Source organism: Bos indicus x Bos taurus, chromosome 28 (assembly GCF_003369695.1).
Source record: "Bos indicus x Bos taurus breed Angus x Brahman F1 hybrid chromosome 28, Bos_hybrid_MaternalHap_v2.0, whole genome shotgun sequence".
Lineage (NCBI taxonomy): Eukaryota > Metazoa > Chordata > Mammalia > Artiodactyla > Bovidae > Bos > Bos indicus x Bos taurus.
In genome coordinates, this window is record NC_040103.1 from 34906087 (window position 1) to 34924271 (window position 18185).

An 18185-nucleotide genomic window follows, 5' to 3' on the forward strand; every position below is an offset into this window, starting at 1 on the left:
GGCCTGGCGCCGGGACCTGTCCGAGAGCAGGGGCGGGTGTTGAGGGCCCGAGGCCCGGGGTGGAGGAGGCCTAGCTGTGAGGAGGGGTGGGCGGCCGGAGGGTGGGCCCCGCCAACCTGCCTCCCCTGGCTCCAGGACCAGGGAACCCCACAGCGGGCCAGCCCCCTCCCCCTCGCTGCTGGCCCCGCCCCCGTCCCCTTGGCCACAGTCCCGCAGGCCAGCCCTGCCCCGCCTCGCCCAGGCCCCTGTAGAGTCCCTCTGGGCTGGTCCTGGAGGCAGCCCGAGAGGGTCCCCACCCGTCCCCCCCTTCCCCTTCCCCCACATCGGCTTGCCATCTCCGCGTCTGCCACACTTTCTGGCCCCGCGGCACGGGCGGGGCTGGAGGGACAGGGTCTGTCCGTCTGCCGCTGGTGTATGTCTGTCTGCAGTTTCTAGTCTGTGTGTCGCCCATGCCCTGTGCTTCTGCTCGCTCCATCGCTCACTGTGAGAGGCCCCGGGTCACACTGCGGGTGGTGGTGACTGAGGTGGGAGTGGGAAGCTGAGATTTAGGGATCACCACCCTCTCACCCCCCCACGTTGAGAACTGAATGATCTGGAAGGTGGGGCAGGGGGACACTGGGTGATGGGTGCTGGGTAGCTGGGCAGGGCTGCAGGGAGAGGGACACAGCACTTGCCCCTCCCATCCCTCATCCCTAGACTCTAGAATCACAGACAGGAGGCCCGCCCTCTCCTCCATCACTCCTTTCCCTCAGGCCCCAGCCCCAGCAGGAGTCACCCTTGATCTCTGTAGTGGATGGGGCTCACTCGGCTTTTTGGCCGAGTTCTTGAGTTCTTGTCTTGAGTTCTTGAGTTCTTGTCTGACTCTCCTCCCCAGACCAGGCCAGGGAAGGTGCTTGTAGATTGATGAGGGTTCCCCTGTGAAATCAGAAGGTTCCAAGGACCTCGCAGAAGAGGGTAGGGTTGGTCTGCCAGCCAGCCACGGGCTCAGCAAGGAGCCAGGAGTTCTTGGGTGAGGTGTGGGGTGGTGGGATCCAAAGAGATCACCCAGCCTTACGTGCAAAGCCACTTGGTTTTCCTGGGAGGCCAAGTGACCCCCAGTTGCTGTGGCAAGTATGAGGATTACTCTGTTCATTGAGGAGCCTCCCAGCTGGTGGACTGAGGGCCCCACCGTCCAGACTTGAAGTGAGCACGGTGTGCCCCAGACCAGCATGGTGGCCTGGGTGCATCTGGGGACCACGAGCACTGAGTTTCCCCTGTTTGGGCCAGGACCCCAGGAGGCAGGTCGAGGGCAAGTGAACAGGCCGGGGGGTGCCCTGCCTTCCTCGCCTTGGGCTGGCCCAGCCCTCGGCCGACACCTCAACTGGGCTTCTGTACTTCTCTTCCAGCTCCTTCCAGAACTCACAAACCCTGACGAGCTCCTCTCATATCTGGATCCCCCTGACCTGCCGAGCAATAGTAACGATGACCTCCTGTCTCTCTTTGAGAACAACTGAAGCCCACCCCTGCATCGGGGCCACCCCTCCCCACTCGGCCTCCTTCCCCGTCTGCCCCACACACTTCCCCGCTGGGAGCCCGAGCCCTCGGACCGCCCCTTCTGCGGCCTTCAGAGCCAAGGGGCAGGAGGGTGCGCTGTGAAGGCGGTGCGGGTCTGGAGCCCACGCCCAGAGCAGGCCCTGAGGATGACCCTCGAGATGGGGCAACAGCCCAGGGAGGGGGCACACGCTGATGGCGGCTTCCAGACGACCCTCCAGTGCCCCCCAGATTCTTCCAGTTTGTAAACTGTAACCCAGCTTCCCTGCTTCCTGGCCCAGAGCCATCTCCAAGTGACTGTGACCCTGAGAGAGAGCCCCCCAGACCCCGGCGGCCCCAAGCCTTGGAGGAGCAGCGGCGGTCGGCAGCAGTGAGAACGGCCTGCCCACCACCACCACCACCACCACCACCACCACCACCACCCACAGAAAAGCACAAACCTCTGGGCAAGAGAACTCTCAGGGGCCAAGGTTATCGCTTTGACCCCAGACCTCTTAAGCCAGGATACCCTATGAACAGTCTCAGAAAGCAGAGAAAAAAGACAAGATTCTGTGTTTGGGAGAGGGAGAGCCATTCACCCTCTTGCTCGGGGATGGGTGGAAAAAGGGAGTCAGGGCCTCTCAAAGCCAGGATGGCCCTAGAACCACTGACTCAGGCCAGGGTCCAGCCTTGGGGAGACGGGGGTGCAGAGAAAGAACCCAGCTGAAATTATTGTGCCCTTAGTTGGAGGGAGCGGGGGCCACCAGTCAAAGTTGGAGTCCAGTAGAATCAGCAACTTACAGTTTTGCTCCAAGCCTCTCCTTTTTTTTAAACGACCGCAACAAAGCTACGAAGTCACTTGGAGAAGAGGAACACTGGACTTGGACAGCAAGTGAACCATTTCTCCCCATGTGTTCTGCTTCCTTCCTCTGCTCCCCCGCCCCAGCCCCTCTGAGACTGTTACGTGGGATGCCCACGTCCCTCTGTCCCAGTGCCCGTGTCCGCCCGGACGGCAGGGTGGGTGGTGGAAAGGCAGGGCATGCAAGGGCTCAGCAGCAGGAACCCCGGGCATCGCTCCCTCTCCGGCTCCTCTGCCTGTCTGGTCTGTGCTCCAGGCTGCCCCGGGCTCCAGCCCAGCCCATCGCCGTGTGTGCCAGGATCAAGCATCGCATGGTGTTTCTGTGGCTGTCTCAGCCCCAGCTCTTGGCCGCCAGCCTCTCCCTCGCTTCGTGTCCCTCTGCTCTTGCAAGCTCACCTCACACTCCTGCTCCAGCAGAAGCAGCGTCTGGTCTACCCTCCATGCTTTGCTCCATCCCGCCAACCGCTCGCTCTCACAGTGCCCCGGGTAGCTTTCTGTGCGTCCGTTTTGTTGCAGGCTCCCCTGTGCTCCCCGAGCCACGTGGGCTGTGATGTTGGGCGGTTGGGTCGCTTGGGTCACCTCTGTAAATTTGTCGTGCCCCTCCCCTGCTGCTGCCCAGGACCTTCACTCGCTCCCCCGTTCACTGTCTGTGTTTTCAGTGTCTGTCTCCCCCTCTGTTGGCCGGGGGACACCCAGCACTCCTCTGGATTTGACCGGAACGTTGGCCCCAGCTGTTGACTTCCGGTCACTGAACCAGGTGGCCCGGCACAAAGTTTTCTGTAGGAAAGCTGCCATCGTCCCTCCCCCACCCCTTTCCTTTGTCCCGTTGTTGAGGTTTTTTCAAACAGCGTGGTGTTCCGTATGCAAATCAATTATTTTAAGAATTGCTTTTGTAAATATCTTTGTGAATATTTTAGTATTGTCTTTGATAATATTCAACATTTTCATGACCTGGTTATAGCCTTTGCTGGTGTTTTTAAAATACCTTGACTCAACGACAAAGACCGAGTCCCTTTTTTAAAAAAAAAAAACAACAAACAAAAACAAAAAAGCAACCAGGGCCATTTGTACAGATGAAGGGATGAAAAGCATGGGTGGCTGTACCGTGAGTTAGATGAAGACCAGGCCACCCGCTGTTGGGAGCCATCCCCAGTTGGCTGGTGGGGACACGTGCGGCCATCTCCGACCAGTGACCCTTAGCCCCAGCTGTGTCAGGCCATCTGGGGATGCCCCACCCCAGACAGACCTATAGATGCCTTCCTTAGAATTTCCCGCTTCCTGCCTTGCAAGACTGTCTCAAAAAGGCCTGGGTGTGTTCTTGTTATCAGGGTGTCCCCACTCTGCTCACCAACTTACCCACAGCTTTCTAGCACAGAGGGTCTATCTACTGCCCACAACCCAGGCTCTGGGCACCTCCCTCATCCGTCTCTGAGTAAGCCGTGGGCTCAGCACCCTGAGGTGGATTTCCTGGGTCCCCTCTCAAGCAAGCCTCCACCAGCAAGTTCAGCAGAGAGCTTTCCAGACCTGCGGTGCCTGCATCCTGCACTCCGGGCACACACTCTTCCAGAGCGATTTTGGAGCCGGGTTGGTGGGGTGGGGGTAGGGGGGTAGGCATCAAGGTGTCCGGGGCTGGAACGAGCCCTAGTTGGTGACACATTCAGGTGACGACGGCTTCCCCAAGCAAGAGCGGTTCTGAACTCCGGGGAGATGCTTCCCTGACCCTTTTGGATGACTACTTGGAGCCATACGTAACCTCAGCAAAAACGATGCCTCAGCAAGCCACGTCTCCATGACAAGCATCCACCCAGGCCACAGGCACGCTGCTGCCTCCACTCCACGGAATGGACAGGGCGCCAGCAGGCAGGCGGGAAGGCCCAAGTACAAGCAGTCACCCCGTCTTCTTGGTTTGAAGCTTTACCCATGGGTCATATTCCTGTAGCCATTTTTATTTTTTAAGGAACTAATACTTTCTCCCTAATGGAAGCCCTGAGCCCCCAGAGAGCTCCACGCCTGCTCCCTCGGCCTCACCCAACCAGACAGGGCGACGCAGGCAGCAGCCACTCAAGGGACATGTGTACATATGTAAATGAGAAATAGAGACATGTTAACAGATGCATTCATTTCCCTCGGAATGTGTATTGTTCTTATTTTACGGAACAAAACAAAAAGGCTTGGAACTCCATCTTAATGTGGGAAAAAAAAACTAGATCCTGTCTGTTAGCGTCTGTGAGGTCTCTCTCCGCATCTGTCTCATCATGTAATATACTCTGACTCTGTGTGGAAAGGAATTTTTTTGTTCCGTTTTTGTTTTTATTTTACCTACATGTACTATTTAGCTTCAGTGTACTAGTCCCACCACCTGTGTGTTTTTAGGGTGCTATGGAAATAATGAAAAGAAACGGGGATTTCAGAAGAAAATTGTAACCAAATTCATCCTTTGTATAATTTTTGATATCATGATCGCAGGTGATTGACACACACACATGAACACAAACCCACCGTGCAGCCTGAAGTAACCCCCACAGCGACGTCATCGTCTTTGTACATCTCTGTACAATGCAATCATTTCATACTTTAAACTGGTCAGAAAACTAATTGTGATTTCTAGTCTTGCAAAACTGTATGTAGTTAGATGATGTGACAGCCTCTAATATTTATCTAATAAATATGTATTCAGATGAAACCTGTATATTAGGTGTTCATGTGGTTATTTTGTATTTAAAGATCAAATTATTTGACTATTGCTAGACATTTCTATACTCTGTTGTAACACTGAGGTATCTCATTTGCCCATGTTAATTTTTTTTCTAAATAAATGGACAAAAACGAAGGTTTGGCGAACTAGCGATTTTGTGAATGGTAGGGAGTGGTTTGGGTGTTTGCTGGTTTTGCTTTATCAACCGCCACCCCTGCCCGATCACCCTGCAAAACAAAACAAACAAAACTAGGCAGACAGGTGTTAAGTCGGAGGAGCCCCTGATACAGGGGTCCCTGCAGAGAACCTGGAACCTAGTCCATATGAATGTGCAGCGCCCAGTGGTCTCACCTCCAGGTCTCCAGCATCCCTGGTCCTGGTGAAGGGATGGCCTGGCAGGCAGGAAAGGACCCTGAATGGTGCCAGGCCCTGTATGGAGTGCTGGGCCTCAGGCCCGTTGTGACTCAAAGGCTATGCAGTGCTGTCTGGGCTCTAATAGCAAGCCCCTGGTGGATTCTCTGGGCTTAGAAACAGGAATCTCATCACATTAACACAGCTGCTATCCCTCTGACCACCTCTCTCTGGCCACCCCACTTCTCAGCACCCTCGGCCCCTTCCCCTTTAAGGGGGACTTTGAGTCTTCTCTTGCCCATGATTGCAACTTACATAGGCTTCTTTGCTACAATCGCTGCCCAGGTCCTGTTTCTATTAACTGTCCTTACAGCCTCAGACACACAACTGATTTCCCTTCCTGTGTCTCCTCCTGAACTTCAGGGAAGTGAATCTGATTCTCAGCCCAGCATCAGAAGAGCTCCCCTCTTCTCTCAGCTCTGGCCTCAGAAAATAGGACAGACTAGAATTTGACTGTTGTGGCTTTCCCTCCACAGAGACAGTGTGAGACCGGGTCCAAAGAAGGAAGTGGAATCTGGGAGGCACCCCAAAGTATATCCCCTGGAGCCTATGTGTGTGTGGGGAGAGGGGATGTGTGTCAGGAGAGAGCACATATCTGCACATGAGCAGGTGAGTGTGGGGGGGATGTGTGTCAGGAGAGAGCACAGATCTGCATGTGAGCAGGTGTGTGTGTGCCAGAGTGAGCCAGGAGGATGTGTGCAGGGTGTCATCAGCCACAGAACTGCCCGTGGAGAACTGGGGGCCAGGAAGTCCCCTGCCTCCGGGACTTCTCCAGGGTGGCCAGCTTCTCTTCTTGGAGGGAGATGGAAGGGAAGGGCAGAAGGAGAGTTTACATTAAACCTGGAATCCTGTGGCCACTGCCTTCTGGCAAGAGGCGTTTTCTCTGAGAACCGACACTCCTGGAAGAGGGATGAGTAGCATCAACAACAGCTTCCCAAAGGGGCCCCCAGTTCCCCACTGCCCTGGAGCAGAGCTTTCCCATGGCCCTGTCAGTGGCTCTTGAAATCATTTTGGTGGGTTGTGACAAGCACTTTTTAAAGAAATAGATGAGAATGAAATAGAAAACACAAAGAGCACCCTTACAAAGTGAGGGTGCCGATTGTATCATGAAACTTGTGTTGCAATTGTGTGTCTGTGTCTGCTGAATCATGTTGTAAAATTAATTCTTACTTGTGGGTTGTGGTTAAAAACAAAAAATTTAAATGCCATTGCCTTACAGGCAGGAAGTGGGCAGGGGGTGGGGAGGGAGAGGCAGGGCAGTATGCTCCCCTAACTTTAAGATAAAAAGCAAACCTTCCTGCTGTTCTAGCTTCAGAGCCTGAAGCCAGGGATACAGCTTAATAGTCAGGTGACCTCCTAGCAAGGCTGCATGGAGACTCACCCACCCCACCCCTCTAACTCCTCCTGACTGACTACTTCCTTCTGTGGGCCTAGAGTGAGAGAAGCCAATGGGAAAATCCCAGGAAGGGCCTCGCTCAGAGCAGCCTGGAACTCAGCCTCCTGCCATACCGCTCTCTCCCCTCTGCTTCCTCTCTCCCCTCACACATCTTCAGCATGTCCTTCAGCCCATGGGTCCTCTTGGGTTTCCATTCTTCCCAACCCACCCTACAGAGCCCCCACCCTCTATTAAATGACTGTCCCTCCACATAAGGCCATAGAGTGCTGGTAGGGCAAGTTATTCAGCCCCGCTTGTGGCTTCAAGGACAAATTAGCATCTCCTGCTTCACTGAGACCTCAGGGCAGGAACTCCTACCTGCCCACCAATTTCTCTCTTCTTCAGCTCCTGCCTCCTGCTACACCATGCCCACCTTGCTTAGCAAGCTACCCCACTCTTATATAGACCCCCAATAACTTTCCCCCACCCACTAACCTGTGTTCATCCTCCCCCAGAGTTATCTTTTTCCGCCCAGGCCCAGAGGATGTGGTGTTCCTTCCCCAGTCAGGACCAGTCCCTCCTCAGCCTCTGAAACTGTCACCTCCATCTCTTCTGGGAAGGACTTCAGCCCCTTCCCCGACCCTCCCCCACTCCCTTCCACAGGCCTGGAGCTTAAGGCTCTGGGTCTAACAGCCTCACCCTCACCCTTGACTGTCCAGCCTCTCTGCTCCTTCTCATGCAGACTTCTCAATCTTCCCTTGATCGCTCATCATCCTTGACACCATGCAGCCAAAGTCTCTGATATTCTTCTCTGAAACTTCTCTCACAAGCTCGCCTACGACCCCTTGTTTTCTCAAGTCTGCTCCCCTTTTGGAGACTGGACCTCACGGCTACCTTTGATAATTACCGCTTCTGCTTTGAAACTCCCTTGTCTTGGATTCCATGACAGTCCCCTCTTCTGGGTCTTCAGTGCTCCTGAAGTGTCCTGACCATGCACTGGAAAGAGTAATAATGGACTGGAAAGAGCAAGAGTGGCCTACCTGAGATGGGAGGACTGGTAAAGAGGTATGTGGTTAGACCTATGAGACGGGAAAATGTGAGGATCCACAGAGCACATTTTATCAGATGCCAGGGAGCGTCCAGTACAGAAGAGGCACCGAACAACCAAGGAGGCAGGGTGACTCCACCAGTTGATCAGCCAGAATCTGTCCCCATCCCTTGCTCTCTATCTAGTGTTTTGCATAATATGGGCTTCCAGCAAGTGTCATGGAGAACAGAGTGTCAGGGAGATAGAGATCAAGTTACGTGTGAGCCCAACAGCAGAGGCTCCCTGTCATCAGGGCTGATCTAGCTACTGCCACTGCTGAAAGTCCAACTTGTTAGCCATGAAGACCAAAGCTGAGCCCCTGATACAACAACATTCCACAAGGAGGTCAACAAGCCACTTGGTGCCAGTTTACTACATAGGACCCTTTCTATCAGAGAGGTGTGGGGGTGATTCACCTTGACTCAAATTGATACATCTTCTGGGTAAGGGGTTGCCTCTCTGTCCTATAGGGCCTGAGGCCAGCACCCTTATCTGAGGACTCGTGCTTAGTCGCTCAGCCGTGTCTGACTCTTTGTGACCCCATGGACTGTAGCCCGCCAGGCTCCTCTGTCCATTGGATTCTCCAGGCAGAATACTGGAGTGGGTTGCTATTCCCCTCTCTAGGGGAATCTTCCCAATCCAGGGATCGAACCCAGGTCTCCTGCACTGCAAGCGGATTCTTTAATGTCTGAACCACCAGGGAAGCCCTATCTGAGGGCTCACAGAGTGTCTAATTCACTGATGTGGGTTCTCATACAAGATCATTGCAGACTAGAGGTCTGAGTTACAGAAAAGATGGTGTGGCCATGACTCCATGATCCTAGGTTCTACACTACACAGAGGCTGCAGATCTGAGAGATGGTAGAACGGCCTCGTCAAGATGCAGCTGAGGTATCAGATTGGAGATGACACCCTGTGAGGGTGGATACTATCCTTTGGTTACAACCCAAACCAATAATGACTCTGGTCTGTCAATAGGCAGACAAGATCAGCTTAATGTGAGAAGCAGGTGGGTCTGAGCAGTGCAAGGACTATAGGAAACACTGCTCTTTTCTGCCCACATCCCTCTGCAGGGCCAAAGCCCAGACCTACCGTGAGTGTGGGCTCTTAGCCCACAGCTGCCTTTTCTCTAGAGAATGGCCCTGAGGTGTCAAGAACTGTCTTATCTGGGGACTTATACCCCAAAGGGGCAGCCCACAAGCAATGGCTAGAACAGAGTCTAAAATTCTGGCCCTCTGCCTTAAGGAAGATGTCATGTAGTACAGTTTATGCTCCGAAGCCCTTGCTCTGTGATCAGGCCAACGCTGGCCTCTCCCTGCTCCACCCCTCCCAGTCGTACAGGTTGTTCTGAATAGCAGTCCCTCAACAAATCACTGTCACACGGATCTCAGTCTCAGGTCTGCCTCTGGAGAACCCCACCTAACGCAGCACGCCTCAGTTCTCTGGATGTTGCTCTTGTGCCCTTTGGCCTCGTCTGCAATTTCCCCATCCCTCTCACGATCTTAACAACCAAGTTTTGATGACTTGACTTCCTAAATCTCTGTCTCTAACATTTTGGCTGCACTGTCTTTGTTGCTGCGTGTGGGCTTTCCCTAGCGGCACAAGTGGGGACTGCTCTCCAGTTGCCATGCAGGACTTCTCACCACAACAGTTTCTCCTGTTGCCGAGCATGGCCTCTAGGGCACTCGGGCTTCAGTAGTAGCAGCATGCAGGTAATCACAGAGTGTAAGTAACCGTGGCAAGTGAGATCCCTGTTCCCTGACCAGGCCTCGAAGCCATGTCCTCTGCCCCAGCAGGCAGATTCCCAACCACTGGACCGCCAGGGAAGCCCCCTAAATAGCTATTTAATCTGATGTCTTCTCTGCATCCTGATGCTTTACCATAATTCAAGTCATATATAAGTACCTATATCATAGTCTCAATTTTGCCTCTTGGCCCACAAAACATAAAGAATATATTATCTGTCCCTTTAGGAAAAAGTTTGCGGACTTCTGGTTTACACTGTAGGGCTCAGGCACCTGGATACATTGATTTATAAACTCAGAAGATGTAGAGGGAAAAAGATTCCCTCCAAGGGACGTGAGAGTGTTGTTAAGAAGGGGAAAAACTGTGGGAGGCCTGACATGACAAAGAGGTGTGTGTGTATGTCTGTCTTCAAACGGAGATGTCTCCCCATCAGTTCTGTGATCCAGGAGGAAACCCAGGAATTAAAGTGAAGTGATTTGGACCAGATGCCCTTCATTGTCATTGTCAAGTTAACAGAAGACGTGTTGCTATGCAGTTCATAGCAGGACGGAGTGGGAACTCTCCAAACATTCAAGAGCATTAAGGTTACTGTCAGGAAAAAAGTCAAGTTATATAAGATGGAGAAACATGGATATCTGTTAGAGATCTGGGGGTCCTCAGTCACCATGAAGAAGTCCATCTCTCTGAAGCCGCAGTCTGGAAAGACCACAAGGAGGGACCACAGAGAAAGTGAGGGATGCCCCCGGAGCCCTAGCTGTCTCCAGTCCTGCCTAAGTGTTTCAGCCTGAGCACCAGACACGAGAGTGAGGAAGACTTCAAGATAACCCCAGCCTAGCCAGTATCTGGCCCAAAACACCCCAAGGGAGGACTGTCAGCAACGGCTGGGTCCAGTCAGCTTCCAGGTCCGTAAGCCGAATCAGCGATTGTTACTGATTGAAGCTGCTGCTTCAGGCTGGTTTGTCATGCAACCATAGGTCACCAAACCATCAGCGTGAAGCAAATTCACATATGCCGTGCAGGATGCGCTGGATTGGTGGTTATATGAGAAGAGCCCAAGTTCAAGGCACGGAGGGATGGAGAGAAACCCTCGCCATCCTCCCCTGTCACTCCCAGGGCCAGTCCTCCCAGGACCGCTGGGCTCCATCATAGCCCGAGGACTAGGGCCCAGGTGTTGTCATGGCTCTGGGGAAAGATGGGGTGTCGCAAGAGAAAGGGAAAGAGAGAGAGAGAGAGGATATGGAGAAAGAGGCAGAGGGTGTATGTGGGCAGCTTTTCAGAGGCCTGTGGGGTTACCGCTCTGGTACATGAGGACACCACTAATGCCAGGAAGGGCGCAGAGCCTGATCCCTACCCTCAGCATCCTGAGACTTTGAAATGATCACTCAACCCCTTTAGCACCTTCACAGCTGCTCCACACTCGGGGAAAGGTGAGGGCTGCAGCTAGGGGCCAAGGGTGCAGAGGAGGCAGCTTCGCCCCCACTGCGGCCTCTGAGCTGCCCCCTGATGGTGTGCAGCGGAGAAGCAGGAGCATGTCCTGTGAGCCTCTTCCTCCAAGTGCCAGAGGCGGCTGGAAAGAGACCTCCAGTCCCGCAGCTTGGTGCCCAAAGAGGAACGAGTCCCAGGAAGCACTGGGTGATGGACATAATGGGAGTTCCCCTGCCTCGTGGTGCAGCAGGAGAAAGAGGAACAGGGACACAACCCCAGGCAGTGATCCCCCCGCCCTAGGGGCCCTGACCCCAGCAAGCAAGGAGAAATGAGCTAAAAAGACCCACAGATGAGGATTCCGGGGAGGCCTCAGGTACCCTGAACTGCCTGCTGAAGACCCAGCTCCGCCCTGCTGCCGCCAGAGCAGACCTGAACAAAAGCAAGGAGGAACCCCGTGTCTGCGAGGCCTCAGAAGCAATGTCATCATGAGAAGGACACCTGAGTATTAACCAGTCATTGAGGACGTGTGCTCTCAGCCCTGCTCCTGTGGCTGCCCTTGTAAACTGTACTCCCCGGGGAGAGGCTGCCCAGAGGACAGCTGCATGCTCAGGTGTGTGACTCACCTGAGCCAGGCCGAGGGCAAAGGAGGCTCGGGAGACACATGGCTGCCATATGGTAGTCCTGCCACGTGCTGCTCCAGCCTGAGACACAGTCTTGGGGACAATGGTCCTGGCTGGGCCTGGAATCACTTCCTGGTTTGGGGGACATCCATCCTCAGCCTTCAGAGCTGGCCAGGACACAAGGAACCTGCCCAGAGCAGAGAGAGAGAGAGAACCCAGCTTCCTGTCAGTCCCACAAGCTGTGTGACCTCAAACGTTCACCCATTCTCCTCTCAGGACCTCAGTGACCCATCTGGGCAGTGGGCATCCTACCTTCTCATCTCATCACAACTCCTGTCTTGCTCAAGAAGGGTAGTGACCAGGTAGATGGGAGCAGGGCTAAGCCAGGGTTCTATAAGATGTGGAGGGAGGTGCCCATGGAAAAAGCGGCAGCCTTGCTCTGATGCCCAGGAGAGCCAGTCCTGTGTCTTGACCCCACAGAGCCTTCAATTTTGGAGGACCACAAGTCCTACCATCAACTTGTGAAAGTCCAGAAGGGTTAGTGTCCGAATAGAAAGCAGCAGAGGCTGGCAGGACAGGGGCTGGGGTATGAGGCTTCACATTTACTAAGTGCTCAGTTGATACTGTTCACGAGACAGTCACGCAATCTCTGTGAGGGATGTTGTCTGTTTTGTTGCTGGCATATCCACAGTGCCTAGACTATAGCCTGGTATACAGTGGGAGCCTAATAATTACTTGATGAATAAACGAATGAATGAACGAACAAATGAGCAATCAGAAGAAAGGTGAGAGAAGGCTGTCAGGTGAGCTGGACCATAAAGAGTGAGTCAGAATGAGGTGGAACAAGGATTAGGAAGACAAGTATGTCCACAGGCTCAGAGGCATGACGGGAGACGGCGCATCTGGAAACGGCAGAACGTCCACTGCGCCTGGGGAAGAGCCAGAGGATGTGGGTGAATCTGGGCCTGAGAATCTGGGTCTTTACCTTGAGGACACCGGGGCGCTGCAGGGGGTAGCTAGCTAATCAAATGTGGTGGGTTTTGTAAACAGCTTTATGGAGATACAATTCACAGACCACACAATTCACCCATTTAAAGTGTGCAACTCAATGGCTTTTAATGTATCCACAGAGTTGTGAATCACCACAATCAATTTCAGAACATTTCATTACCCCCAAAAGATAACCCATGCCCATTAGTTATCATCCCTCAGCGCTCCCAGCCCCTCAGCCCTAGGTAAGCTTTAATTCACTTTCTGTCTCCATAGATCTGCCAGTTCTGGACATTTCATATAACTGGAATACTATCTGTGGTCATTTGTGACTGGCTCCTTTCAGTTAATATAATGTTTTCAAGGTTCATTTGTGTTGCAGCATGTATTTCTGCTTGATTGTTGTTGTTGTTGTTGACAAGTAATATTCCACTGTATGGATTTACCACTTTTTTTATCCATTCATTAGTTGATGTATATTTGGGTTGTTAAGATGTGGCTTTTAAAAAGATTTTCTGATGGCTAAAATTAACAAGATTAACCACATCAAATGCTGGAATGGTTATGACTTGACCAAAATACTCATACATTACTGGTGGGAGCTTGTAATGATAAAACCACTTTGGAAAAGCAATTTTGCACAAAGATATGTATATATGTGTATATATATATATATATATATATATATATATATACACACTCTGTATATCCCAGCAATTCAACTTGTAGGCTAGGCTGTTTCCAGTTGTTTTTTGTTTGTTTGTTTGTTTGTTTGTTTTTTACTATTATGAAGAATTCTACAAGTTTTGGTGTGGACAAAAACTGGAAACAGCCTAGCTGTTCATCAACAGGAGAATGGATAAGCAAATTGAGTTATGTTCAAAAATGGAAACATCTCTGGCGGGTCCCAAAGATGGATGAGGGTAGGGACTCCGCTGGTGGTGCAGTGGTTAGGAATCCGCCTTCCAACGCAGGGATGCAGCTTCAGTCCCTGGTCAGGGAATGGAGATCCCCCAAGACACACGGCAACTAGGCCCCGTGCAGCGCAGTGTGGGATCCACACACCACAACAAAGACCCCACGTGCGGCAGCCAAGACCCGACGCAGTCAAATAAATAAATGAATAAGATGGATGTGGGTAAAGCGTTATGCTGTATAAAAGAAGCCAGATGTAAAGGAATGTGTTGTGTATAATTAATTACTATGAAATTCCATTGTATGTGAATTTCAAGAACTTGCAAAACTCACCAGAACACAGATTGTTTTGGGTGCGGGGTGGCTGATTGAAAGGGAATATAAGGGAATGTCCCAGGATGATGGAAACATTCTATACCTTGATTGGGGTGTTGGTTGCATAAAGATAAACATTTGTCAAAACTCCTGAAACTCTACTCTTCAGATTGGTGCATCTTATTGAAGGTAAATTACACTCGAATAAAGTTGGAGGTGGGGTGGGAAGCACCTCCTGGAAGCATTGAGGAAGTCTGACAGAGGGGCTCAGGCTGGAGCACAGGGAAAGGCATCCTCCAGTCTCTAAGCTGGGGCAGGAGTGGCAGAATGGGCACAAGGGATGCTAAAGAGGTGGAGAGGCATTCCTGATTGACAGGAGGTGGGCAGTGGGGAGGAGGCAAGTGTGACTCGTGGGCCCCTTTCTCTGCACCTCTGGTGCTTTAGTCACCAGCCTGTCCCCACTCCATCCCTGGAACTTCCAGCTGTCACCTGTGTCACCATCTTGTGATGCTCCATGACTTATGGCAGAAGAAGCCCAGATAACTTGGGCCCTGAGATCAGCGGAGAGGGGCCCTGGGGCTTTCCAGACGTGCTTGCTATGCTGTAGGGAGGAGACTACAGGCTGGGTGGGCCAGCTCGACTCATGGTGGTTTGGGGCACCCAGGGAACCACTAGAACTTCCAGTAAAAGCCACCTGGGAGGGGTAGCCCACCCTCCCCGTGTAACCAAGGAGACAACCAAGGTCTGGGAGGGCAGAGGAGGAGCCCAAGGCCTGCTTTTCTCCCGCCTCCTCCCACGCGACTCTGACCTCAGCTGGGTGGGCAGTTGCTGGTACAGTGGCCAACACAGACCCTTCCCTCCCAGAGAGGTGGATGGGAAGCTGGTGAGGGGTTACCCTTCCCCTCAGAACATGGCACAGAAGGGCAGGGAAGCATAAAAGCTCAGCCAGCTCCCTCTGTAGGCCTCAGCAGATGAAGCACACCGGGGCCTGGGGTGGAGCTGGCAGGAAAGTCCCTGTCATGCGTCACTCTGTCATCATATACCCCACCCTTGAACTTCCCTTAAGCGTGTTCTCTCCCTGTCATCGGCCTCAGCAAGGACTCAATCACTGGTCAAAAAGTTCCTCGAGATGCTTTCCACTGAGTCCCAAGAACTGAGCATCTCTGAAGGGCCATGATGGGGTTTCCTCTTGGTTTCTCCCTTTCCCCACGTCCACTGAATTATTGGTGCACTGAATTATTCCTGAACAAAGGAAACTTCGATACATTTTTTAAACTTGGGTACATGTTTTATTGAGATATAGAAAGTGTGTTAGTTGCTCAGTCATTTCCAACTCTTTGCAGCCCCATGGACTGTAGCCTGCCAGGCTCCTCTGTCCATGGAATTCTCCAGGAAAGAATACTGGAGTAGATAGCCATTCCCTTCTCCAGGGTATCTTCCCAACCCGAGGATCGAAGCCAGATCTCCTGCATTGCAGGCAGGTTCTTTACCATCTGAGTTACCAGGGAAGCCCATTATTGAGGTATACCATAATAATATAGTTACTGCACATGTTATCAGTGTAGAGTTCGACGAATTGTACACACATAGCTACCACACCCAGATCAAGATATAGAACATTTCCAGAATTCCAGAAGGCTCCTTGTACCACCTTCTCACTCACCTGACCCCAAAAGTAACTGCTGATTTCTCTGACTTTAGATGAGTTTTACCTTCTCTTGTACTTCTTAAAGATGGAATCATCCAGTACACACTCTGGCTTTTTTTCTCTTTTTTGCTCAATATGTCTGTGAGATTCACCCATGAAGCAGTATGTATCAGTAGTTGGCCCTTTTTTATTGCTGGGTGGTACTCCATTGTATGGATGTACCACAGTGTGGGTATCTATTTCACTGTTAATGGGCATTGGGGTTGTTCCGAGTTTGAGGCTCTTATGAATGTTCAATACAGATGGACATTCTCATTTCTCTTGAATATATGTCTAGAAGTGGAATTTTTCTTGAGTCATAGGTTCAGTTCAGTTCAGTTCAGTCGCTCAGTCGTGTCCGGCTCTTTGTGACCCCATGAATCGTAGCACACCAGGCCTCCCTGTCCATCACCAACTCCCGGAGTTCACTCAGACTCATGTCCATCGAGTCAGTGATGCCATCCAGCCATCTCATCCTCTGTCGTCCCCTTCTCCTCCTGCTCCCAATCCCTCCCAGCATCAGAGTCTTTTCCAATAAGTCAACTCTTCGCATGAGGTGGCCAAAGTACTGGAGTTTCAGCTTTAGCATCATTCCTTCCAAAGAAATCCCAGGGCTGATCTCCTTCAGAATGGACTGGTTGGATCTCCTTGCAGTCCAAGAGACTCTCAAGAGTCTTCTCCAATACCACAGTTCAAAAGCATCCATTCTTTGGTGCTCAGCTTTCTTCACAGTCCAACTCTCACATCCATACATGACCACTGGAAAAACCATAGCCTTGACTAGACGGACCTTTGTTGGCAAAGTAATGTCTCTGCTTTTGAATATGCTATCTAGGTTGGTCATAACTTTCCTTCCAAGGAATAAGCATCTTTTAATTTCGTGGCTGCAGTCACCATCTGCAGTGATTTTGGAGCTCAAAAAAATAAAGTCTGACACTGTTTCTATTGTTTCCCCATCTATTTCCCATGAAGTGATGGGACCAGATGCCATGATCTTAGTTTTCTGAATGTTGAGTCATAGGTTAGCATATTTTTAACTTTAGTAGATAATTGCCAAACAGTTTCCTGAAATGATTGAACCCATTTACATTCCCAATAACAATGCATGAAAGTTCTAGCTATGCCACATCCTCACTCTTTTAATTCTAGCCATCCAAATGGCTATATAATGCTATCTCACTAGGGCTTTAAAACATTTCAGTTCAGTTCAGTCACTCAGTCGTGTCTGCCTCTCTGCAACCCCGTGGACTGCAGCACGCCAGGCTTCCCTGTCCATCATCAACTCCCAGAGTTTACTCAAACTTATGTCCATTGAGTCGGTGATGCCATCCAACCATCTCATCCTCTGTCGTCCCCTTCTCCTTCTGCCTTCAATCTTGCCCAGCATCAGAATCTTTTCAAATGAGCCAGTTCTTCTCATCAGGTGGCCAAAGTATTGGAGTTTCAGCTTCAGCATCAGTCCTTCCAATGAATATTCAGGACTGATTTCCTTTATGATGGATGGTTAAAACATTTGCTTTCTCCAATGGCACCCCACTCCAGTACTCTTGCCTGGAAAATCCCATGGATGGAGGAGCCTGGTGGGCTGCAGTCCATGGGGTCGCTAAGAGTTGGACACGACTGAGGGACTTCACTTTCGCTTTTCACTTGCATGCATTGGAGAAGGAAATGGCAACCCACTCCAGTGTTCTTGCCTGGAGAATCCCAGGGATGGGGGAGCCTGGTGGGCTGCCGTCTATGGGGTCGCGCAGAGTCGGACACGACTGAAGCGACTTAGCAGTAGCAATGACTTATGATAATAACTTATGATAAGCTTTTCATATGCTTATGGGTTATGTGGATATGCTTTTTTGTGTGTGAAATACCTAGTCAAGTCTTTTGACCACTGTTTTAGGCCTGTTTGCCTTTTTGCATTGATTTATAGGAGTTCTTAATGTTACTGGATATGAACTTTTGTCAGATGTATGCATTGTGAATATCTTCTCCCAGTTCATGGCTTCACTTCTTTACTTCTTTTTGAATTCTGTTTTTTTTTTTTTCCTTCCTGTTTTATTGCAGTGTAAGAGACATAGGAGCACTGTGTAAGTTCAAGGTGTACAGCATAATGACGTGACTTGCCTACATCATGAAATGATGACCACAGTAAGTTTAGTGAATGTCCATCATCTCACATAGATATGGCTTCACTTCTTTACTGCATGTTCTTAATGATGCCTTTTGTTGAACAGAAGTTACTACTGTTAGTGAAGTCTAAGCTATCTGTCTCTTCTCTTGTGTTTGATGCTTTTTACATCCTCTAAGAAATCGCTGAGAAGCCCGGGTTTTGTGCTGGCAAGGGTCATGCAGCTTCCATTCTGGCCTCCTCCCAGGGCAGGATTCAGACAGTTATTACTCACCCAACCCTGTCTCTGAAGCCAGCTGTTTATCAGTTTGTCCACCCACCTGTCCATCCACCCACCCGCTCACGCCCCTATCCATCCATCTATCCATCCATCGATCTTGCCCACATTTGCCATCACCATGAGCTGAGTGATGACACGTAGTTACAGGA

The 18185-nt window shown here is 51.3% G+C and overlaps 1 protein-coding gene across 1 annotated transcript in view; it reads left to right on the forward strand.

Annotated features, from left to right (window-relative positions):
- ZMIZ1 (zinc finger MIZ-type containing 1) overlaps window positions 1-5198 on the forward strand; it is a 241868-nt gene extending 236670 nt beyond the window's left edge. The window contains 1 exon segment of the mRNA XM_027530871.1: window positions 1386-5198. Within this exon segment, the coding sequence (XP_027386672.1) occupies window positions 1386-1493 (108 nt within the window). The 3' untranslated portion in view covers window positions 1494-5198.
- Window positions 5199-18185: the final 12987 nt, after the last annotated feature.